Genomic DNA, 25928 nt, shown 5'->3' with positions numbered 1-25928 from the left:
AAGTGGCAGTGTTATAATTCAAAGAATTTTTTTAGAAATCAGATCTTTATAAAAATTTATCCAAAAAATCACTAATACCAAATTTCCCTTGCCGTCTATGATTATCTCATAGGAGGGAAGTGGAGGGATAGGGACCACAGCCTAGGGAGCTCCCTGAAGAATACCCTCCCTCTTACCACTGCAGAATGACACCTCCTCTTCAATGTGTGGTCTTTGAGAGTTCCCTGGAATACTGAGCCAGTAACAGACATGCCCAAGATCACACAGCCAGTGTGGGTCAGAAGTAGGATTTGAACCCAGGACACCCTGCTCTAAGGGCAGTTTTCTGCCATAATATTAAGTGTTTGGGAATGCTCCATGCTTGGGGCAATGCTGGGTATTTGTCAGCGATTGGGGATGCAAGGAAGTGGGGCGGTTCAAGACTTTGAAAAACTGACTCTTCAGTGAGGAGTCACCTTTTTGTTGTCGGCCAAGATCATGGAGGGAGAGAAGAGGGGGCTGTGACATGTGAAGGGCAGAAGATGATGGTGAGCTGAATTTCCTCTGCAATTCCAACTTTAAGTCCCTGATCCCATGACCTGCTTTATAAGCTGAAATCAGTATGGCCCTTCAAGGTTTACAGAGCAGCTTTTATGCATTATCTCCACTGATGCTCACAACAGCTAGGTGAAGCAGGTAATATCCCCCCATTTTACAGATGAGGAAATAGCCCCAGGGACTGAGATAACACAGCTAGTAAGTCATGGGGGCAGTGTTCAAGCCCATATCTTCTCAACTCCAAGGCCACACTTCTGTCCCCTGTGCCACATTATCTATTGTGGGAGAAGCACTGGATTTATAGCTAAAAGACCCTAGTTCAATGCTACTGCCATTGATTGGTACTGGTATGATGTCACCCTCTTTGGGTGTCAGGGCCCTCATCTGAAAATGAGGACCCTTGAATTCTATAATGCTGCATTTTATTTTGAGCACTAGTTACACAACTGAAGTCATAATTCGTAGCATACTTTTCAGACAACCTCTTTCCAGTAGAAATGCTCATAACAAAAGTGGAATGAGCCAGGAGCCTATGGCCCTTGCTAAGACTTGATAATGTCACAAAAGTAATCCACCAAAGGTTCCTATCTAGATACATGCCTTCTTATGCTGTTGATTAGAACTGGGTGAGATGAAACCAGTGTAACTTTGAGCAGTCTATCTTTCAGGCATTTGAAAATCATTTTCAAGAGAGTGAAATGGAAAAGAAAGTATCCGATGGTAGCTGAGTGATCTGCAATCAAATTTCTTGCACCTGATTTTAATAACACCACACACAAAAGAGGTAACATCCTGGGCAATTGACTTCATGTGATGTACAATGTCCAGGATTCCTGCGAGCACTCAGAAGTCTTTTCTTCCTTTTTGCTCTTCTTTCCAGTAGTTTGATACCATGATGAGGTATCAAGTGCCCCCATCACCTGTGTGACGGGCAGCTGAACACAAGAGTGATAGCTCTTAGACTGGCCTGGGACCTGCTCTAGGCCTGTGTGTGTCATTCAAGCTCTCCTCCAGTTCTCAGGATCCCCTGCACCCTTCTCCCCAGTCCCTGCCTAGGCTCGCTGACAAATACCTTTCTGATGGAGCTAGAGACGTATAGCACGTGCCAGTGCCAACCGAAGGCGTGCCCTGTGGAGTGAGCATGTCTTGTAAACCTATGGGTGAATGTCAGGAGTTGAAGCTATCCTATCCTTCTATCCAAGTGGCCCTGCAGAATGTGGGGGGAGCAGTTTTGCCAGGACCCCAATTGGGCCACACGGGCTTCGTGGAAGGCTAGTCGGGGTAGGAGGGTCAGACTGTCATGGGCTGCTTCCATTCCCTCCTGACCAGTTCTTTCTTTCGTGGAAACCCTTAGCCCTGTTCAGCGTCCTGTGACTTGCTGTTGAACTGTCCTTCACATCCAGCCACAGTGACTTCTCTCCTGTCTCACAATGTTTCATGCAGCCCATGGTCTCTTTGATCTGGTCATTCCCAGGCTGCTTGTGCCTTTCTTGTGCCTTCTGGGATCATCATGGACACACAGTTCATCCGCCTCTCCTCTCCCATTTAGCCATCAAACTGGCATTCCTCAAATACAGGTCTGACAGCATCAATACTCTGCTCAGAAATCTGTTCTGGTGCCCTAATGTCTCTAGGCTAAAATACAAATCCTTCAGCCTTGCATTAAAGCCCCTACACAAAATGAGTCCTGCCTGGGTGGCTGAGTCAACACAGTGTGGGACTGGAGTCAGGGAGACCTGAGTTCAAATTTCACCCCTCAGACTGCCTGACTTTAAGTAAGACCCTCCCCTTCTCTGTGCCCCCACTTCCTCTGATAATGCCTGGAGTACTATGGTGTGATATTTATGAAGTTAAAGTGTCGTATGGAACTGATAACTATTACTTTTCCTGTCTTACTTCCTCTTCCTCCTCTTCATGTCAATCTTGTACATGAAATTCTATGTCCCGCCTACCCAGGCCTTTGCTCAGGTGTTCTCCTGTGTCTGAGATACTCCTCCTGCTTACCTTCACCTCTTAGCATCCCTAGCTTCCTGTTTCTGGTGCCAGAAAAGCCATGCAGCCTTCCCTGGTCCCCCCAACAGTTAGGGACTTCTCTCTCTTAAAATTACTTTTTTATATCTTTGTATATGCTAAATTAAGTTAATGTTGTAGATGCTCTAAACTCTGTGATTCTTAGCACTCTCTGTCCCTGTTATTGTAGAAACAGAAGGGGATTAGGGACCATTTTCTATTTTTATTTAATGGATTGTCATGGCCAAAAAAATCATCCATGGCTGGCCACTGTACTGATGATGAGCATAGCTGAGTTGATCCTTTGAAAGCAGACACAGACTGGTGCTGAGACCACACTCAGAGCTCTTCCAGATAGCCAGAGATAGCATTCTGTTGGCATCATCAAGTCAAGTCAACATGTATTTATTAAGAGCCCACATTGTGCTCATTGTTGGGGATACAAAGGCAAAAACCAGCTCTTGCTGTAAAGGGGTCATAGTCTAATGACAGGGGAGACAACATGGGAACAACCATGCCAAAAGACATGTACAGGATCAGTCAGCAGAGGGAAGGCATTGGTATTAAGGGAAGGCATAGCCTTCGAGAACCCACGGTCACCTGAATATTACAAGGAGGCATGAAAGAAAGAGGTTTCTGAGAAGGATCTGTGGTTCTTGCTTGATGTTTAGTGTCTGGTATAGTGCCTGGCACGACTTGGTAAATGCTTGTTGATTGATTGGTTGGTGAATAAGGTGGGTCTAGGATTGGAAGTGAAGAATGAACTAAAAGTCTGCATACTGATTTCCAAACTTTCTTCCATAAATCCTAGTGTTCTATGCAGCGAGAATGGAATTATGTGAAAAAATGTTGGTGGTTGTAAGACTCTTCCTTCTAAAAAATATGTAACAGATTCACATATAACAATTTGGGGCATGAAAATCAACCCCATTCTGGGGGCAGGGAGGGTGTTGCTGATACATGTCCTTGATTCTCCATTTTCCAAGGACAGTTCCAAGCCTCCAGCCCACAGACCTGCTTTTTTGCCATTTCATCAAGACTCAAAGTATTCTGTGGTCAAATTAGTTGGAGAACCTCTATGTGAAGCCGTTTTTGCAATGAGCTGCACCTGTCAGGGCTGCCTCCAGTCTGTAACATTAGCAACCAGCCAAGAGTACATCATAATGGAGGGTAGGCATCCATCACCGTGTCCAATTCAATTCCATTGATGACCTTCTAGTCATTTCTCTCTGAGAATGTATTTCAAAGCTTTAGTGTTCATTTGCTTCAGCATTAGCTAATTTGGCTTCTGGCAACTGTCATACTGCTTCCTATTAAATGCCATCCATAAATTGAGAAAAGCAGTAGTGCCAAAGCATTTCAGAATTATAGAATGATAATGTATAGAGAGGCGCATTATTATCACAGGCTGCTGGGCTAGGAGACTGACTATTTATAAAGAGCCAAAAGCTCCAGAGACCTATGGGGCCTTGTTCAAAGGCAGGCTTTTAGAGCAAATGGTGCATTGAAGTCTGCCTAGCTCTTTCATGCCTGTCTTTTACATAATCCTTGCATCTCTAAGCAGAAGCTCCATCTTCCACTATAGCATAGTGTATTCTGAGCTGTGAAGTGAAACATTGTATGCAAAATAGGACATGTAAAACTCAAGGGTAAGAGTAGGCAAGGGGCACCATTTGTAGGGCTCTTCATTAGAGGCCTTGATTCCTGACTGCTTCTCCTGGCTTGCTCTTGACTTTCCAGATGTTCTCACGGTGCCTCATCTGCAGTCTTACCCTGGAAGATCCACTGTCCCTATGGTCCTCTCACCTTGGAACATACCTTTGCCATGTTGTTCACAGTTCCCCCTAGGGCCTCCATTTTGGAGAAGGGCTCCTGCTGGCCAACCTTCCTTCCCCTCCCTGCTCTCCTTTTGACTTTTCAGACTTCGACACTCAGGTGAGTGGGTGCTTTCACCCCAACTCCAAATTTCCAGCTCCTTGTTATGGCTGCTCTTCTCGCATTAGAATATGAGCTTCTTGGGGGCAGAGACAGTCTTTCTTTTGGTTTGTATCTCCATCACCTAGCACAGTGCCTGGCACACAGTAAGCGTTTAATAAATGTTCGTTGCTTTGTTACCTGAAACTTCTATGTCAGTATGTTCTTTTTGTACTAGTGATGTTTCATCTCGACCATTAAGTTCCTAGAGAGAAAAACCAAATTCATTTATTTGAGTGCATGAAACAAGTAAACCCCCTTTAAAGGAGAGAGTGTGATTATACCCCAGCTCTGCTTACCTCTCCTCTAAGACCTCTTCCAGTACCGTTCATTATTCAGCTGAAATCTCCCTCTTCGGAGTCCTCCACCCATCTCCTGACTGAAGAGCCTTGTTGCCATCCTGGTCCTTCCTGAACCCTTCTCCTTGTCCGTACCATCTCTCCTCGGTTTTGTGATGCTCCTCTTCTGGCCATTCTTGCTCAGTCTCCTTGTTGGTTCTTCATCCATCTCCCACCCATTCACTGGGGCCTCCCTGAAGGCTCCGTCCTGGGCAGTCTCTTCCCCTTGGTGATTTATTAGCTTCTGTGGTTTGTTTGTCATCTCTGCAAATGATTCACAGGCCTAGTCTCTCCCTTAAGCTCCAGTTCGACATCACCAGCTGCCTTTTGCATGTGTTGAAATGGATATCCCAGAGACAATTCAAACCTGTCATGTCCAAACCAGAACTTGTTGTCTTTCCCCCATACCTCTCCTTCTTCCCAGCTTCTTTATTATTATTGAGGTTGACAACAGATTCCTGGGTCCCCAGACTCCCAACTGCACTGTCATCCTTGACTTCTTCTCACTCACCCCAGTGTTACGATTTCCACCTTCACAACATCTCTCCACCCCGACAGCCCCAAGCCTTTTCTAGGCCTCATCAGCTCTCCCTTTGTCTACTATGGCAGCTTTCTTACTTTCTTACTCCCAGCCTTAGGTCTCTCTCCACTCACCTGTCAAGGTGTTTTCTTAGAACCCAGGTCTGACCATGTCACTCCCCTGCTCAGTGATTTTCAGTAGCTCCTGATTACCTCCAGGGTCAGATATAAACTCCTTGGTTTGGCATTTATCACCTGGCTCCTCCAGAAGAACGTGGCAGAAAGCACAGGCTGGAGAAGGCGTGAGCTTTGTTCAGGACCCAGTAAGGAGAAAGACCTTCTTAGAAAGGAGGCTGTGTATTGAAGAAGCAGATGATGACCTTTAAGGAGATATGGTGGAAGGGTGTGTGGCCTCCATGGCCTTCAAGTTCCATTCTACCTTACAGAGCCTGACTCAGCTCAATGATGGATGGATGGACCCAACGGTGTAGGGAGGAAAAATCAAGACAGGCAGATCAGCCTTGAGGTCCCTGCCTTAATCTGGAGAGGAGGGTCTAGACCCCTCCAGGATGAGGGTGGGCAGGAGAACCCAGCGAAAAGCCCAGTGAACATTTAGACAGAAAAGAGAACCTGACTTGAGGACAGGTTGCGTGTAGTCAGTCAGTAGACAAGCATTTACTAAGCTTTTCGGCACGGAATTGAGCTGAGTTCTAGATACAAAAAAAATGGCCAAGATGTCACGCTCTTCTGGGAGTTCACTATCTAATGGAAAAGACAATAAGTAAATAGCTAGTAACACACGCTATAAACAGAGATGGGAGGTGGTAACCTTTGTTCACAGCTGGGCCCAGGCCCCCTCCTGCCCTTCTGGAGTCCCCGGGCCATGGCCTGACCTGCACCTCCACCTGTTGTCATGGTTTTCTGAGAAGCAAGGAATGGCCTATAAGATTTGGTTTAGGTCATCAAGTACCATACTCTGCTGGGAATAAGTGCATAGTAGGCATGTAGCTGATGCCTGGCGATGGATTGTGTGTGTGTATGATACATAATATGTATGTGTGTATATTCCTCTTACCCATACCTGCATGCATACAAACATGCACATAAGCGTAGACACACTATATACACGTACACAAATGTGTACACATACCCGTTCCTATACATATGCACACATACATGCACACACAACACCCAGATGCATGCACGCATACACATTTACACGTGTGCACACATGCATGGAGCACTCAGGAATGTACACACATGTGCATGCACATGCAGGTGCATATCAGCACACACATTACATCTATCCATACCTAATACAGACGTGCATATGGAAACATATACACATGTATGCTGTGCATTCAGAAATATATGCACAGGTGCACATATATCACACACACATGCACATACATACACCCATACATGTGTATATGCCATTGCATATGTGGTGATACACATATGTGCACACACATGTCTATTTAGGAATAGGTGCCTATATGCACATATACACGGTACCTGCACACATACTTGCACGTGTGTAGGGGTTGACATTGACTTCCCCACCAGTCGAGGGAGTGGCTGGACGCAGGACGTCACAAATAGCCTGAGACCTGGGTGGTGCTGGCATGCCCAGCAGCCATTTGTCCTGGCTGCTCCCTGCTGGGAGACATTTGGCAGTGAGCAGGGATGTGAAGGAGATGCCATGTCACAAGATTAGCAGCCAGTGGGACCCACACCTACCCCACATGCTTATATCTGTAGTCCAATGACTTCATTTTGAATCTTAGCTTTGCTCCCCCAAGGAAGTCAGGAAGACTCAAATTCAAATGTAGCCTCCAACCAACAGAGCTGTGTGGCCCTGGACAAGTCCCCTCACTGCTGCCTGCCTCGGTTTCCTCAACTGTAGAATGAGAATAATCTCAGCCTCTGTCGCTCAGGGTTTGTTGTAAGGATCAAATAAGGTCCTTGTTGTAAATGCCTTCTCTCCAATGTAACCTTGACCAAGTCATTCATTTCCCTGTGCCTCAGTGTTCTCATATGCGATGTAAAGGGGTTGGATTAGATGACCAGTGAACTCGTTTAGATCTAGTTCTAAATGGACCGTTCTGGGGGTCTCCCTCATCTTTGAACCCCCCTCCTCCCACTATTTCATACTCAGTTCCGGGCACATGATGTTAGTGAACTGAAGTAACAGGATTCCAAGGCCATGTTGGTGACGGGTCCCGGCTTTCCCCGGGTAAGGCTCCTCCCCACCTCACCAGTGCCAGGGCTCAACAGAGAGGCCTCTAAAAGCAGTGACTGAGCCAAGCACTTACGTTTTTCGTAAACTGATGATGGAATTTGTCACTTTCCACAGAAATTCATCTGTAAGTGAAAATGAGCATCAGAAAGTTATGTCCAAAGAATAATTCTGGAGCTTCTGGCAGAGATTTAATAAGATTCCAGCCTTAGAAAGTAGGTACAAACATGCCGAGATCTCTTCAGAGATGTGTAGCTGGTTATTGCCTCAGTCCATGGATGATCGAATAGTATGTCAGGCCCCTTTGATTTCAGTTTGCCATTTGATTTTTTTTGAAGTTTTGCAAATAGTCCTTGAAGATAAAGACCTGATTTTAAAAGGTCTGATCCTCATGGTGAGGAGCAGTTCTAGGATGTCATGCAGACTAGCATGAAGAGCCCGGTGTGTCATCTTTCCATGGCTTCAGGGATCAAATTTTCTATGCTTTCAGCTCTGAAAAGGACATTCTCCTCCCCCTCCCTCTGAAATCTAAATGCCATAGGGAACCTGACAGAACAGCATTAGAATTAGCATCTAATGTGTTCTAAACACAGTCGATACTAAATTTACTCCAAAACACAGATGTCTTTTATACAGTACTGAGGTGCGTGCTGTCTTTCTCGAAGTGTTCTGATTTTCCAGTTTGTAACTTTTGAAATCCATTTTCTCATTAGAGAACCGGTTTCTATTTCTGCATGAAAATGTACATCCTCTTGGCTAGCCCCTCCCCATGGCACTGATCATGGATTTTTAGTTACGTGAACAGAGACTGTTTCTGAGAAAAGAAATTCTGTTGCTGTCCTTTGTTTCTGCATCGCCTGTGTCCAGCGCATCCCCTGCCTTCCGCAGCCCAGGGTGCCACCCGTAGAACAAAGAATTACAAGGAGGGAGAAGCTCGGTTCGGAACAACTAGCCAAAGTGTTGGGAGTCTGCCGGCACATGCAGTTCCTGCCCCTCTGCAGAGAGGCAGGGGAGGGTGCAGCTCATCTCTCCTTGGGCCAGGCCCAGCCGTCATCGCCTCACAGCATTCAGCTGAGGTGGTTGGGCTGTCGCTGATTTAATTTGCTTTGTTTTATAAACTGTTGCTTTCTAAATAAGATGTGATACAGCTGTAGAAAATATCAGTGAAAGAAACCATTTTATTTTACGAATAAAGAAACTGAGGCCTCCCAATCAAGTGGCTTGCCAGAAGTCACATGGGCAGCAGTGGCGGAGCCAAAACATGAATCCGGGGCCTTTTATGGCCAGCTTTTTTTAACTCCACCCCCAGGAGATAGACCTGAATTAGGACAAAGTCCCTTTCCTTGCTCAACCAGATCTACTTTATTCCAGGGAAAGGGGGGCACCCAAGGATTTTCTCCGTCGTGGACTCCACTAGAGTCAGATGAAGGGTCATTTCCAAGGACTAGAAGGCTCGCCATCTGGGAGGGGATGTATTTAGACTTCCAGACTTTCTGCAGGCCACATATGCCCTGGTGTAGTTACTGTCTCTCTGCTGTTTAGTTTCCTTCCTCCAAGAAGCCAGGGGAGAGATGAAATGCCTATAGGGCTGGCCACCTCTGAAGGCCTGTTGGAGACCTTAGGAGGGTGTGCCAGGGAAAGGCAGGATGCTTCTGGGGGGCAAAGGGAGCTGGCATACTTAGGCCACAGGTGCCACAAGGCAGCAGCAATGGGGGACGTTGCAGGGAGGGAGCTTCGGACATGGGAGGAGGGCTGGACTGTGATTTCAGATCCTATGTGACCTTGGACAAGTCACTTAATCCCTCTGAGCCTCTGTTTCTTTCCATATATATGAAGGGGTTTGAACTCAGTAGCCTTCGAAGGTCCTTTCCAGCTCTAAGTCAGTGATCCAGTGAATCATAAATGCCAGGTGGTTGTGGTTTGTCCTTACTAGGACATCAGGGAGGTGACACCATGACATGCAAGTGTGGGGGAGCTGTGCTGAGTCCACCATTCTCACTCTCCCCTTCGGAGCCATCTGAGTCTGTCTGGGTCCAGTGGCAGATAGAGATCAGGACAACTGGAGATGCCTCCAGAAGGCCAACTACACTTGACCTTGAACTTTTTTCAGGAAGTGCATAAGCCATGTGACAAAAAACAGGCCTCTTTCTGGGGGTTGGACACCTTGGGTTCCTTTGTTTTTGATTCTCTGTTGGAGTCCCGCAATGAAGTCTGCAACGAGGTGGCTCATGGAACATTTCCGCTGTGGTTTGCTTCAGGAGACAGGTGTGTAGCACGACGTTCTTGGAGCTGAGCCTCCCCTACGATGGTGTCCAGGATGGAGGCAAGTGAAGTGCTTCAGAGAGGCTTGCTGCAGTGCCGCTGCTGCCCTTCCGGCCTAGGCCCTCTGCACATTCATTTTGTCTAGGGTAATGAATTCAGGGCTGATGCAGGCCAGACCTTTGTGTCATCCATCCCCCAGTGAATCAACTGATGTCATTCGTGTGCTTGAGAAAATGACATGGAAAGCTTTCATTTCCTGGAACTAAGATTCCATCCAAGAAGCTGAAGCAGGAGGAGCCAGAGGCCAGTCTCTTAAAGCTACAGCTGGTGAAATGACAATCTTTGGAAGAACATCTCATTTAGATAGAATACCAAGATTAGCCAAGATAAAAACTTGGTTGAATAAAGAATTGGTCTGTGTCAAAGTGACAGGAGGCACTCTTCTCTGTAACTGCTGAACAGAGATACACTGCCCAGGCTTATTAAAGGACTCTTGGCTATTTTAGGGCCCTCAGTTCGTTTCTTCAAAGGAATAGCTGTTTCCACATGATATACACATGATATGTAAGGCCCGAATCTGAAGGACAAGCAGAAGCTTGTAACAGTGACTAATTGAGGTTCTGTTTATTGGAAAAGGACGATTACAGAGTGCCCTGGGAGAGGTGGTCAGGGGATAAAGGAGACTTGAACATGCCCAGCTCCCCCACTGACTGGGTGGCTTTGGGCAAGCTGCTCCACTGGGCAAGCCCAGCCTCTGGGTCTCATTTCCCTTTTTGGTAGATTAGTGCACTGGATGGAATGATTTTGAAGGCCTGTCCTAGCTCTGACTCAAACACCCTCTATAATAGCAATAGCAGAGCTTGTAATTAAGCACCCTATACACACATGCGTACACATATACACACATATGCACACATACACATGTGCACATACACGCACGCACACACACACAGACACACCTCTCACGCAGAAGGCCTAGAATAGGAAATCACAGAGAATATCTAGCTTCCTTCCTGAGGTTGGTCCCAGGTCCCTCAGATGGGACTTCGCCAACCTAGGATTTGAATTCAGGGCCTGTGACTCCAAGTCCTCTTCCGGTAACCCCACACTGGCTCCTCACTGCAGGAGGTGCCCATTTGTTTCAGGTCATTTCCTCACTCTGTTGAGGACTCATTGTGTGCGTGGCTGATCTCCCTGAAGAGGGTTCAGAAGCTTTCCCTCTACTTTTCCCATAAGAACAGCTGTCCCTTCAGAGGCCACGTGATGTCATGGTCAGAGAAATGGCCTTGGAGCTGGGACTTCAGGCTTGGCCTCCGACACATCCTGGCCAAGACCCCTAGCATGTCAGGGTCCCAGCAACCCTCTCAATCTACAGACTGCAGAGATGCAGCTGATCTCTCGGTGGAAGGAACTCCTTGCCAGAAGCTGTATCTCTAACGATGAAATCACATCTCCAACCCTTCAGTCTCCCTGCCCCCCAACCCCAATAATAAGTTCCCCTTTTATCGTAGGAAGGAGCCTACTTTATCTCTGTGGCTTTCACTTCTTCATCTACAAAGTGAGTAGACTACACCAAAGCTGTCACATCCATAGGCCACTCATGGCCCACGGCACCAAACCAGTGGCAAGATGTCATTGGGAAATGTTTAACAAAATAAATAAAAACGCAATAAAACAGATATGAATATGTGGTTTTCCAACTCGTTTTGTGACCTCCATTTCTATGTGAGTTTGACACCACTAAAATGGACTATATAACTTCTAAAGCCCCTTTCAGCCATAAAATTCTGTGATTTGGGGGGAGCTATTTATTTAGAAGTTGATAAAGCACATCTGGAATCCTTTTTTTGGAACCCATCATGGTGAACCCCAGATTTCAAGCTGTGTTGGTGCTTTTCCTTGTTCATTTTTGTTTCCAACTATGTGGCAGCTGCCTGACTTCCTGGTGAGGTGTCTGGCTGCCAGTGAGTCTGATGTTTGGATCACATCATCTTGTTGGATGTACCTTCAAATGCCTGAATTAAACTATCAACAAACAGAATGTTCACTCCCCCCATTCCAGGCAAGTCACTTCACCCTGTCTGCCTCAGTTTCCTCATCTATCAAATGAGCTGGAGAAGGAAATGGCAAACACTCCAGAATCTTTGCCAAGAAAACCCTATAATGGGGTCACCAAGGGTTGGGCACAACTGAAAAAAGAATGAACAATAAATGTGTTTGTTTAACAAATATTGAAAGAATTCTGCTGTTCACTTTGCCCCGCGTTTAGTAAGCTCTTACCAGGTGCAAGGTTGCTGTGTTAGACTCTGGGAGTACAGAGACAGAAGTCAAACAATTCCAGCCCTCCAGGTGCTCGTGTTTCATTTAATAGAGAGCAGAGACTGCTAGCTACCCATGAGATAATATTTGTAAAGCACTTGCATATAGTAGTCACTTAATAAATGCTTATTCCCTTTCCTTCCTTCCCTGCTGGAGAGATGACAGGCTGCAGGGGCTGACTGCTCTGCTGAACCTTTTTGATGGGGATCTTGGGGAGGGGGAGAGGGAGAGGGAGGGAGGGCCTTCCAAGCCTAGGGAGGACTCTGGGGAATGCCTAGAGACAGGAAAGGAATGGTCAGTACCTGAATGGAGCCAGATCCAGGAGGGCCTCCAGGGCCTGCCTGAGAAACTTGCCTTGTTGTAGAAGCAATGTTGTTGTCAACCATTTCTGAGTTGTGTCCAATGCCATTTGAGGTTTTCTTGGCAAAGATACTGAAGCAGTTTGCTACTTCTTTCTCCAGCTGGTTTTACAGATGAGGAAGCTGATGCAGACAGGGTGAAGTGACTTGCACAGGGTCACACAGCTAGGAAGTGTCTGAGACTGGATTTGAACTCAGGGACAATCTTCCTGGCTCCAGGCCTGGAGTTCTGTGTGCCATGGTGCCCCTAGCTGCCACCCCAGGAGCAAAAGGCTCTTGAGTACAGGAGTGGCTTGGTGGCCAAACCTGTGCAATGGACAGAAAAGGGAGAAAGACCAGAGGCTATGGCTGATCTGGCCTCACCAGTGAGAAGGGCCTGGACTTGGGCGGTGGTCCTGGGAGTGCAGGCAGGTGATTGGATGGAATGGCAGAGGCGAGGGGAGGAAGTCAGCCATGGCTCTAAATGTACAAACCTCGGTGACTAGGAGGAGGAGGAGGATCCTTTCAAAAGCAGTCCAAAGTTTGGCAGAGGGCAGGTCTGCAGGTCAGGATGATGAGCTTAGTTTCAGAGACTATCTGGGTGATAGGCTAGGCAGAGCTATCCAGCAGTCAGGAGGTCTAGCTCAGGGATGAATCCAGAAAGTTGAGAGTCATCTGGGAAGAGGAGATCAGCCAGGGAGAGAGACTGGAGCCACCTGGTACTGAGCCCCCCTCAGATGAGAGATGATGCTGAATCCTTGGGGCAGGTGGGAGGGGAGTAATTAAGACAGAGCAGGGCCACACAGTCCACAGGGTGGGAGAATGTCCATTGCAAGAGGAGGCCTTGGGGAAAGAAGGGGCAGGGAGATGGGAGAGCTGTAGACTGCTGTGCCCAAGAGAGGACAGACAGAATGGGCAGGGCAGAGATCTAAGAGGAAGGAGCTTGTTCATGAGAGAACAGGGAATTCCATAGACCTTGTAGAAGAGAAGGTGGAGGATGATTGGCTCTGTCGGAGGGCTGGGCCAGAGTTGGAGAGACAGCAAGAGTCCCTGAAACTAGAAACAAGGCAGGAATTGAAGGAGCGATAGCATCCCCCCACCTCCACCCCCAGAACAAGGCTGGGGCTCCAGCACGGACCCTGGTTCCACTTGAGTCTAGCTAGTTGTGCTAAAGTGGTTTGTGTCTGTGCTGCACTGGAGGTAATAGACGCTGCTGCTGCTGCTGCAGACAGGCCCAAAGGGATCCAGCCTCTTGGAAAGCGCCGGCCCTCAGAAGGAGCAGCTGGTGCTCAGGAGAGGGAGGCTGCCTCTGCACCTTGCTCCCATGCCTGACTGGCTATAGGCTCAGCTCGAATGTCCCTTGGGCAGACAAAGGGACCAGGAAAAAACCGTGATGTGAGCAATAGGGAGGGTTGACCAGGGAATTCAGGCTACCCCAAACAGAACTTGTTTTTCTTCCCAGCACCCTCCAGACTCCCTTGTCTCTACAGAGGACATGACCATCCTTCAGGTCACCTAGTTCAAAACTTCAGAGTTATCATCCCTTTTCCTTCTTGCCCATAGCTGATGAGTTGACAGGTTGTGCTGATTGTTCGTCTATGGCAGGCCCTTATCAGCTAGAGGCAGCTGGGGGGCCTAGAGGGTAGAAGGTTGAGTGTGGTGTCAGGAAGACCTGTCTTGGGCACTAGCTGTGTGATCCTGGGCATGTCACTTTCTCGCTATCTGCCTTGGTTTCCTCCCCTGTAAAATGGGAATATAAGAGCACCTACATCCCAAGGCTGTTGTAAGGGTCAAATGAGCTAATATGTGTAAAGCGTTTAGCACAGTGTCTAGCATACAGTAGGTGCTCCATAAATGCCTGTCCTTTCCTCCTTCCTTTCTCAGTCTGAGCACTGCCCATGTATTCATTTGTGGGAGTTTGTGTGTCTCCCTAGGTTCATTCCTCTGCTTGAGGGGTCAATGCAGGACAGGCTGTCCAGCCTGGGGATCATCCTTGAGGTAGCCTGAGTTCCCAGGTTGAGCCCGTGTTGATCTGTGTTCATCTTTGGGAAGGAGAGGTGGTCCAGGATTCCTGGGGTGGATCACAATAGCTCAGCAGTTGGGAGCACTGAGAGCTTGTGATAGATTCAACAAGGAAAGTGTGTTTCTGAGCTTTTGTCTGTGCCTCATCCAACGTAAAGCTGGGGACATGAAACTACCTGCAAAGCAAATACAGTAGAAAACCCTAGTGTCTCCTTGTGGGGGTTTCTGTGCATGCAGTGCTGGGTCTTGGGGGTACAAATGAAAGTCCATAAGGTGAACAGCTAGTAAAAGAAAATAGCCTCCCCAGATAACCTCATCCACCCCAGGATTTTATCTGAGAAATGGTTTCAGACTGTAGCTTTTTATTTGTTGCTTCAGCTTGTCACCTCAATCAAGAATAATTGTTAGAAAAAGAAAACAAATCCCACTTAAATGGGACCGTGCTCCAGAGGTTGCCCCCTGTCTTTGTTGTCATGTCTGGCCCAGGCCTTGCCTCCTTCAGGCAGTGTGCTCTGAGACCTCAGCCAAACCACAGGAGAGAGTGGCCTCTGTCCTGCCAGGGCACAGACTGACAGTCAGAGCCCTGAAAGCAGCCTCCTGCTGGCCCCTTCAGCTGTGATCATTGATTCAATTCCTTCTCTTTGGGGGAATATTTTCTGCTCTGCCCAACTGTCCCCCTCCACATCTCATCAGTGGCCAAGTCCTATCCATTCTACATCTGTGATGCCTTGCTGGCTCCCTCACCCTCCATCCAGTGTTCCCTTGGTACGAAGTGGGTTCCCACTAGAATCTCCTGGCACAGGCCTCAGGCCTTTCCTCCTACTGATCTGTCCAAGGAACCTTCTTGTTTTGATCACAACGCTCCCATGCTCCCATTGACCCCCAAATAAAGGGGGTCAATTTGAGCCTGGCGCTCAGGACCCTCTCTCCACAGTCTTCTGGCCCTACCCACCTTCCCTGCCTCATCTCTGCCTTCTCCTTTATGCCCTCCCACTCCCTTCAGAGCCAGACTGTTTGTGGGACCACCTCAGCCTGCATTTTGCTGCCTTGACAGCACTTTGTGGCTTTCTCCTGCAGTGCTGTCCCCCTGCTCATCCTGCAAGCATCTCCTTCCTCTAGACTCCTCCCAAGGACTCTTGCATAGGCTACATTCAAACTAGGGCTGGATTTATCTGGATTGTAAATTTCTGGAGGGGAGGGTTCATGTCTTGTTCACCTTGTGTCATATAATAGAAGCTTTTTTAAAATTTTTAATAGTATTTTTCCAATTACACATACAGATAATTTTTAACATTCTTTTTAAATAAAATTTATAAAATTTTGAGTTCCAAATTTTTCTCCTTCCTCCCTTCCCTCCTTCCCAAGAAGGCAAGCAGTCTGATATGGTTATGTATGTGCAATCATGTAAAATATATTTCCACATGAGTCATGTTGTGAAAGAAGAAACAGAACAAAAGGGAAAAAAAACACAAAAAACTCACAAAAAGTGAAAGAGAATCTGCTTCATTCTGCATTCAGACTCCAGTTCTTTCTCTGGATGTGGATGCATTTTCCATCATGAGTGTTTTGGAATTGTCTTAGATCCTGGCACTGCTGAGAAGAGCGAAGTCCATCAAAGCTGGTCGTTGCACACTGTGGCTGTTACAATGTAATATTCTCCTGGGTCTGCTCACTTCACTTAGCCTCAGTTCATGTAAGTCTTCCTGGGTTCTTCTGAAACCATCCTGCTCCTCACTTTTTATAGCACAACAGTATTCCATTACATTCCTATACCACAACTTGTTCAGCCATTCCCCAGTGGATGGGCATCCCCTCAGTTTCCATTTCTTTGCCACCACAAAAAAGAGCTGCCATTAATGTTTTTGTACACATGGGTCCTTTTCTCTTTTTTGTGATCTCTCTGCCATATGGACCTAGTAGTGGTATTTCTGAATCAAAGGGTATGCAGTTTTATAGCCCTTTGGCCATAGTTCTAAATTGCTCGCTGGAATGTTTGGATCAGTTCACAACTCCACCAACAATGTATTAGTGTCCCAATTTTCCCGTATCCTCTCCAACATTCATAATTTTCCTTTTCTTTCATATTGGCCAATTTAATAGATGTGAGGTGGTATCTCAGCGTACTTAATAGATACCTGTTAATTAATTGAAAAAATAACTCAGTTAGGAAGGTATATGTTACAAGAGAACCAAAGAAATGGCATACTTTCTTTATGTTTTTAATGTTGAATTTCTTCCTATTAATCTGGCTTTACTATCTCCCAAAGTTGTATATTTGAATGTAAGAAAGGAAAACTTTTTTTTGTAATAATGTGTTTGCCATTTTCATTGGACTGCCTAAGATTTTTCCTGATGCCCCCTTTTTAGAGTTCATCTTTTTGTTCTTCTCCTAACGCATAGAAGAACTTGGGGTACTGATGTCTGGTCCTCTTGGAATGAGAATGAAGCCCTCATACAGCTCCATGTGGACCAGGAGGAGTCTCTTCCCAAGCCAGGAAGGAGGCATCCTGGGTCTAGCCTGCTGTACCTGCATCTTCCTAATGACAAAGAAAGCAGACCAATCCCAATCCAGATATTTGGGCTGTGGACTGAGCCTCCTGAGAGGAAAACTCCCAGGATGTCATGGAGGGCTCAGACTGGAGACGTTAGTGATGTGGACATGGGTGTAGCTTGTGTTACCTATCTACCTGGACACACTGCTATAGACAGTCAGGACTGCTGGCTTTTCCTTTACAGGTTTTTCTGTCTGCCATTCTATTAATCACTCATTCTTAATTGGCATTTGGCATGTAATTGACCTGTTAATCAGCAGGGGATGCTTTTGCATGTGTTTTTCTATTCAATGAGTGCTAGCCTGGGAATGGAAGGAGGCATCGCTGCTGTCTTGCCACTGTAGAAATCAAATTAGCTGTTCAGAATTCTGAGAATTCAGCTCTTAATTTGCATTTTCTATTTTAGAAGAAACAGGGTTGGGGACACATTGTTGCAAAACACAGCTGCTGCCGCCGCCACAGTGGTGCCCCTCAAACTGGCTTTGTCCAGATAGAATCATTCTGCTCACTGATGGAGTGCGCAACACAAGAACACCATTAGTTTGATGGCCCTGAGATTAGCCGGGCTTAGCAAGGCTGGGAGAAGCAGGGATGGTTCTCTCCTTGCCCATTGAGCAGGTGGCAGTGGAGAAGGCTGCTTTACATCATAAAAAGAAATATGCCATTTGTACATTTTAATTCTCTCTAATTGGGTCCCTTGTCCTCCCTACTCTCACTCCAAGTCACTTAACAGTCACAGGAACTCTATGTTCTTTCTCTGGTTTCAGAATTTCCAACCCCATTTTCCTCTCCCTCAAGGTTGGGAAAAGAGAAGGTGAAGCAAGGAGCCTAAGAAATTTACCTAAATAACAGGGACGTTAAATCGTTAGCATGATAGCCCACAAAATATCGATTCTACACAGACTGCTCTCCCTCAGATGTGAGCAGATTTCCCCTTTCCCTCTGTAAGACTTTTCCTTAATGAGTCAATGTAAAATTGCTTTGTACCATGTTGTTTCCCAGGTCACCATGCAGTTGGGTGGTTACTCTTTGTATTTGTGTCCCACAGACCTGGCATGCAGTAAATACTAAGTACTTTGGAGTTGATTGATTCCTCCCTTCTCCCCCCTTCTCCTTCTCATAAATAGAGTATGTTCTAGAATTTCAACTCTATGTTACTGACTTGGAATTCAGAATGGGAGGTGATAATGCCTGGGAAATAGCTTAGTGGCCTGGATCCAAGCAAGAAAAGGGGAATGTTGACCAGGATATTGACCAGGTAGAAGGTAGCCAAGGTGAGGGAGAGGTTGCTGGGGGGAGGGGAAGAGGTGGGGGAGCTTGAACCCTGAGGGAAGATTGTATAGATATAAGTATATATAGAAAAGCAAATGGAGTCAATGCCTTGACCCTGCCTAGAGATGGTACCTCACTCAGCACCTACATATACCAGCACCTGTCTTCTGAATCACAGTTCTGCAGTCTCTGGGTGGTGTTTTCCTTTGCATTGCTTTGACCATCCATGGTGTACTCCTCACTTCTCTTTGCACCAGTTGATACAAGACTTCCTTCTTAGTTCCTCCTTTTGATCAAGTGCAGTGGCCATTCACAGGCCTGACACCTGGATCTCTAGGATGATTTCACTCTTTTGTATAAGTTAGATCAGTTCACAGCTCCATCTCCCTAGCATCTTAAAAAATACAAACTGCTGGCAGTTTTACTGTGTTTAATGAAATACAATCAGAATTAAGCTAATCTTAAGTTTCCTTAACAAAGGAAGATTAAATGAACACCCCATCATCTACTATCCTTTATTTTTTTTCTAAGAAATTCTCTGTCCTACCATGGGCTGCTAGAAATTCTCTTTAAGAGTTTCCCAGTAATAACTGATCCTTTATTTCACATGCTGCTCTTTATGGCCTATGGGGCTCAGCAGAAGCTTCCTTCCTTCCTTCCTTCTTAAGTTCTTTGTCTCTCTGTCTGTCTCTCTCTTTCTCTCTTACCATATTCCTGAAGGGTGTTTCATGCATAGTATTGTTATTAAAAAAAAAAAAACAAGCATTATATTTTGCACATTGTAAAGCTGAGAACAACATCTACCAAACAAATGTGCACTTTTGCTATCAGAACAATTAGTGGCTCTCTCAGCCTGTTTTACAGATGCTGTTAGAAAGAAGCTTCTATTAGTTCTTAAAATGTTCTTCTCTTAGGTAGGATTTGCTTCACTGTTTCAGAAGATAAGGGTGAGTTCTCCTTTCACCTACATAGATCAAAATTCACTCATGACCTAGTAGATGATTTCATGAATTATTTTATCAAAGATATTTTATCACCTTATAGCCAGTCTTCCGGTGATGATCCTTCCAGAGTTTAGCCAGGCTGGCCCTCCGTTGATTACTGGGCCCTTTCCATTTCAGTCAGGAGGACCTGTTGTCCTACTGAAGTCCATTGGCAGAGCCTTGAGAACCCAGGGTCCTATTCTGATGAGATGTCAGAGTAGGATTCTGGTCAAGGTTAGGCAGCAGTCGTCTTGGTCATCGCCATCAACTTAGATTTATCCATGTAAAAAGTCATGCATTCATGGCAAATTAAACATTGGTCTCCCCTCATTCTTTATCTGATGCTTCCATTGGAATATGTCATATAAAACTCCAAATATGTTAATGGAAAGAACATAGTCTTATCTGAATTAACCCCTGTATATTCCTTGTAAATTACATTGAGGTCTCCTTGCCTTTTTTTTATCTTTGGGACATTTAGATCAGATCTATATGAGTTCTCGTGAATCCACATTGACTAGACTTCATTCAATTATAACTTTACTTCTGGTTGTTTCCTTGTTATGTCACCCAAATCTGTATTTTTCCAGTTCCTTTTTCAGTAATGGTCATCAAACCTAAGTTCTGTTTTTTCCTCCCCATGTACTCCAGATTCCTTTTTTAATACACATGACAGATTTCCCCTGACTTGCCAAGCTAGGAAGATGCCTGTTTTGCTCTGGGCTTCTGCCTTTTCTCAAGGACTCTAATTTTGTAATTACTTATCCTGTCATGAATCTGATTTTCTCCAATATTTCATCTTTCTCCCAGGAGAAATCCATTTGGCTTTTATTCCTCATCCTCCTTTGTAAATATTGCAGCAAAGGATTCATCTGATTTTTGTTCCCCCGTCCTTTCTTTTCCATCAGTAATTTAAGTGCTCCATCTCTTTATAGAGGACCTCATGCCTTCACTGACTTGCCCACTTCTTATGCGCCTTTCAGTGAGAATTCTTGCTTTAAAGAGCCTTCTGTTCTAGCCTCTCACTATTTTTAGTTCCCATGTTATCAGACACAGCTTTGTTCTTTTACTTGTCAGACTTTTCTGGGTGTCAGTACTGGATCATAAGGGCCTCTTAGGAAGGTTCTGTCTAGGCTTCTGCACAATTGACTCTGTAGCAAAAGCAGCCTTTTGTCTTGCTTCGCACATGGAAGAGAAATACTCAGGATTATTGGACCTTTCAAATGGTAGCATGCAGTAGGCCACAATGAGAATGCCAGTGCTACAGAATAGCACTTTGGTAGATTGTCTGTGTGTTGGTGGGGAAGGGACATCATGTTTCTATGTACTTAGGGAGATGGTTTGCCTTAAAGTATAATGGAATTCGTCATACTGTACAGAATCCGTAAACAAACATTTATTAAACATGTTTAAGAAATTGTGGTAAACACCTTTGGAAATACAAAACATAAAAGACATGGTCCCTGCCCTCAATGAGAATTATAAGGTACACATATACAGATGGAAAAAATGAACATTTCAAGGCAGTATGTGTCACAGAATAACCAGAGGAGTGATGGGACATCAAAGACCACCTGGTTCAACTCAGACTCAAATAGGTGTCCAAGAAGTGATCATCTGTTCAGTGGGGACCCCACTACCTTCTGAAGCTACTCATTAAACTTTGGGGTAAAGAAAACTCTTTCTTTGAGCTGAACTCTCCCTCCCCACCCCATTGTTCCTGATTTTCCCTTCTGGGAGTCAAGCAGAATACTTGCTAGCCCCTCACAGAGCTGAAGACAGTGGCCATGTCCACCTCTGCCCACTGAGTCCTCATTTCTCCAGGCTGAGCATCTTTAGTTCTTTCAGATAATCCTCCATTGTTAGTCCTTCCATTCTGGTCAGCTTCCTTTTGGATACACTGCTGCTTAGCAACGCTGCTTGCTAAAACATGGCTACCCAGATAACAAAAAACTGCAAACATTGAATGCTCACTTAGGTAATTACTGCACAAACTGCGACATTTGGAGGCAGTGAATTCTCACACTGTCAAAAATGAAGACTATCAGGAGTTCAGAGAAACTCTGGAAGACTCAAGGACTGATGGGGAATGAAATCAAGAGATGCAGGAGAATTCGAGACACTGTAGCCAAGGCATGGAGATGACAGCAGAACCCAAAGGCTTCTGACTCAGGGAGTTAGGAGGATGAGGCAGGACTGCTCAGGGATCGGTGGAGAAGAAAGGTCCTTTCTACAGGGGCATCACGTGTTGCCCATGCTTCCGTCATACTCATTTTCTCGGTTAGCTTTGTTTCCCTTTTCTCTTTGTCAAAAGTCAGAATTTAATAGTGTGAGTGCTAGGGAGGGAGTCTACAACTGAAATTTAGTATAAAAAACAAAAATCATCAATGGCAAGTTTAGGTTGGTTTTTGTTTTTTTTTTTTATGAAAAGAAAATATGGCATCCAGCACTAAATACAGTCCTCCGAATGTAGTCTAACCATGGCAAGACTGGCACTTCCCTCTTTCTGGCACAGAGTAGGTGATTAGTAAGTGTTTTTTTAATTGAATTAAATTCTGGTCACCGTTTCTTAATTCAGTCTTAGGTTTTGAGACTTCTGTGGTGCCCTGATGACTTACATGGAACTTGTAGCTCAGTGATATCAAGATATCCTTGCTCCCTGGGATAGGAATCTAGTGATGCTCCAGTGATTACAAAGCATCTGTTAAGGAAATGGATACCAACAGCTGCAAAGTCCTAGAGGGCATCAGAGAAAGAGAAGAGAGAGTGCTTCAGGATGGCAGGAGTGAGGGAAAGCCTTTACAGGGAAGAGAGAGTTTGAGTTAGGCTTTGGAGGAAGCAGAGGAACCTGCTGGGTGGGGAAGAGGAGGCTGAGAGAGCCTGAGAGGGGCATAAACAAATATTAGGATGAAAAAAAATCTCAAGAGACCTCTTTTGAATAAGACTCATCTTTAAATAAGGTATTAGGAAACAACATATGGCATCATTTGTACACAGAATTGGTTTTAAAGGAACCAAGTAAAGAAGCGATTGTTGAACACACCGAATCAGAGTGTCCTATATCTAAGTAAGGGGTCTGATTATAGGACTGCCATGCTGACAGGTACCTCTGAGACCATGTAGTTCAAGCTATAGCTGAACAACAATCTCTGCTACACCATCCCTGATATCCAGGCTCTGTGTGAAGATGTGTACTGAAAGGGACTCACTGCTTCCTGAAGCAGCCCCTTGCACAGAATGTGCACTCCTTGAGGGCAGAAATTTCAATTGTGTATTTTTATCCCTAGCACCTAGGACAGTGCTTGGCACATGGTAATTGTTTGATAAATGTTTTTTCATCCATCAATTCGTTGACCAAACCTAACCTTTTCTCTCTGTTTCTTCCATTCATCCCTACTACCTATACCCTTTGAGATACAAGCAGGAAATGTCTGATCCATCTTTCATACAGATGCCTTTCAGATATCTGGAGAGAGCTACAAGGCCTCTTGTTAATAGATCTTTGATGTTCCACAGAGCGCTGATTAGAAATGACTGACTGCATTCATGCTGGAGATCTGCAGAGTGCTTTGGCACCTTGTTTCATTTCCTCGGGTTTGTGGTATATTGGGGCATCTTCACATATGTGTTTTTCTTCTTGTTTCCAGCATGCCTTGCTGGCATTGAAGTTTGTCCTGGCCTTTGTCATCCCCGATAAGCCTCAAGAGATCCAAATTAAATTGGCCAAGTTGGAATTTGAGTCTTTAGAAGCCCTCAAACAGCAGGTAAGAGAAACTCTTCTGGAAAAGCAAAGAAACACTGATAAGAGCCAGCCATCCCTCAGTCTTTACTTCAGTCCTGTCTTCGGCCATTCTGAAGAAATACAAATAGTCCCAGCACACGCCCATTTCCCCTCTCGAGCAACTGCAAGATGTAAGCCAAGTTCTACATGTGTTGTACCAGGGTTTGTCTGAACCCTGGGGTGTCTGCGTCCATAATTCTTTCCTGTTCGCTTGCATTTTACTTTGTTTACGTAGTATTGATTTGGTCTGACAAAGCCACAGCATTCTATAAAATTGTGACCAACTCAGGAAAGGAGGACTGGCAACAACCAGAGGACCAAAGGTGTGACTGAGGCTAGGCCACCAATTCAGTTAGTTGTATGAGGTGTGCTACAAGAGCAGCCATTAGCCACGTGTTTTTTTAAGCGTTTTCACTGAGAAAAGAAGACTTGACTGAGAAATCTTAATGATTCTTTTCTTACTTGATAAGGTGTTTGTTTCCCAAAGAGCAGTTGTCATCATCTGTTCAGCATGTTTGATGCACTCAGGGTTCAGATATTGGCCCAGCTCTGGGTCTGGGGCCACACCTGGAGTTGAGGGGGGGATTTGTGCCAGGTGCCTTCAAGAGGATATGCTGGGCCAATATCTGATCTGATAACTGTGCAGCTTTCCAGAAACATATCTGTTTCATAAGAGGAGGCCCATCTCTAGTAGAGACGTGAAAAATAACCTCAAGTTCCTGGAACCATACCTCCAGCCCCAGAACAAGGATCCCCTACTCTTTACTTTCAGCAGGACAGCTGCTTTTTTAGCCAAAGGATGGGATAAAGTAGAGCCACATAGAGCCCAGAGGTGGCCCAAGGTCAAGTAATAGGGCAGGACATCCATCACTGGTGAGTTTGGAGAGCTTCCCGGGCACATAGTGAGAGTTCTGATGCCCCCTTCCTCCTTCTCCATTGCTTGCCCTGAAGAACTTGAGGATGGCCACTACTTAGCCCAGTACCAGCAGCCCAGGCCAGGACACTGTGATCTTCTCCTGCAGCATCAGTGGCAGAAGTAGTGTCTTCATACAACACCCTGTCAAGGGGTACAGATGTCCTTGCCAAGGGGACACAGTATTCTTGTTGTGACTTGTTTATCCTCCAGGTAGGTGTTTAAAGGCAGTTCCCCTTCTGATGACAGTTAGCTTGTGGTGGCCCCAGATTCTCTAGCAGGTTCTCTCCCCTTGTCTTCTATCTCGCATTGAACTTCCTCAGTGATGACCCTGCTGAGCTTTGAGCTGCCAGGCTTCCCCCCTGCCATAGTGCCCATGGACTGACTATGTGTCCTAGTCACAGAGCTGAGGGCAGAAGAAAGGCATGGAAAGCAAAGGGAAGATCATATCTGGGTCACTCAGACTTCCATATCCTGCAGACTGATTGAGCTCTGACTTTTGAGCCGAGCACCAGGCTAAGAACTAGGAGGGATATGATCTAGGGAAGAAGATGGCACCCAGACAGGGGGATCGACAATATTCACTGTTACAGGAGGCACAAAGCAAGTGCCAGGTGCCATCAGAGGGAAGAGGCCACCGCTGGTGGTGAGGAGAGGGGCAACCTTGGAGAAGAAGTAAGAGGAGAGTTACAAGAAGTGGGGAGAGGAGAGAGTGCTCAGGGGCCCTGGTACTCAGTCAGCAGGCTCAGAACCTGCAGGGAGGCAAAGAGAGGCTCCTGTTTGTGAAACTGAGGAGCAAGGGGAGTGACGTGGAGCCCAGTGGGTTACAAGAAGGCCTGAGAAAGATGGATGAGAGGGGATGGCCACTGCGGCAAGGCCCTGGGAGGAGTCAGAAGGCGGTGGGGTCAGTGTAAAAGGTTAGCCATAGTGAATAATAGGGCTGCCCAGAGGGATAAAAAAAGGGAGGGAGGGAGGGAGGGCAGGTCATGACTGAAGTGTGAAGACCCTCTTAGAAGGATGTGTCACCAGAGTCCCTCACATTGCTCCTGCTGCATCCTGAGTCACACCGCAGCCCCACTCCATGCAGGTGTGGCCCGGGGCCATTTAGTGACACCATTCTGGGCTCCTGGGGCCCACCCTGCCTTACTTTAAATTAGACATCCTGAACTTTTAAGTGGAAGGGTCTCTTTGTCTCTACCCCATGGAGTCTCCATTATTGCCCAGTACCGTCCATTTAACAAAAAGAAGGGGAAAGTCCAGGCCTCTCTGTTGGTCATCAGCCTGTTTTCCCTCTTGGGTTTTACTTGATTCCTGCAAAGTCTTTCTCAGTTTCAGTATTTTCTGTTTTAAGTAATCCCCTGGACAGAGTGATGTTTTATGCAGCTCCGTTTTTCTCTTTTCCTTTTAAAATATCATATCAGCCAAGATATTAGTTTCTTCAGCATGTGCCAGCAAATGAGGCGAATTTTTAAAAGAAGAGAGTGTCAGATAAGAGAATGGTTTATTTTTTTTAAAGGGCATTTTCCAATGCTCTGAAGCATTCGCTCATAGTGACCGTTAGAGCTCAACCCTAGACGATAAATACTTTTTTGATGATGCTTTTCCTCCTTTTGAAATCCAACACTCTCAGCGATTTCACAAGGGGCATTGTGGCGTAATATGGTCTTCCTGTCCAGATAGTAGCTGATGGCATGGAGCACAAACTCAGAAAGACCCCATTTTTCTGATCTCTAGCAGCCATACTTGGGGTGAACTTGCCCACTACAAACAAGAACACTGTCATAGAAAGAGCCCTGGACCAGGAGTCCAAATACCAGAGCACTCTGAGAAGTCACATCACCCTGGAGAAGTCTCATACCTTCTTCACAG

At 45.8% G+C, this 25928-nt stretch overlaps 1 protein-coding gene across 6 annotated transcripts in view; it reads left to right on the top strand.

The window, feature by feature from the left end:
• ANO10 (anoctamin 10) overlaps positions 1 to 25928 on the top strand; it is a 219101-nt gene that overhangs the window by 129617 nt on the left and 63556 nt on the right. For 5 of the 6 annotated variants that reach the window (XM_072651085.1, XM_072651084.1, XM_072651081.1 and 2 more), the window contains exon 12: positions 23013 to 23129. The exons of the other annotated variant lie outside the window; for it this stretch is intronic. In XM_072651085.1, coding sequence (XP_072507186.1) covers positions 23013 to 23129 — 117 coding nt within the window. The remainder of the gene's footprint in view (positions 1 to 23012; positions 23130 to 25928) is intronic. 6 annotated transcript variants of the gene reach the window in all.

The sequence above is a fragment of the Notamacropus eugenii genome, chromosome 3 (genome assembly GCF_028372415.1).
Source record: "Notamacropus eugenii isolate mMacEug1 chromosome 3, mMacEug1.pri_v2, whole genome shotgun sequence".
Classification (NCBI taxonomy): domain Eukaryota; kingdom Metazoa; phylum Chordata; class Mammalia; order Diprotodontia; family Macropodidae; genus Notamacropus; species Notamacropus eugenii.
Note: the sequence above shows the minus strand (reverse complement) of the source record. Positions and strands in the feature narration are given on the sequence as shown.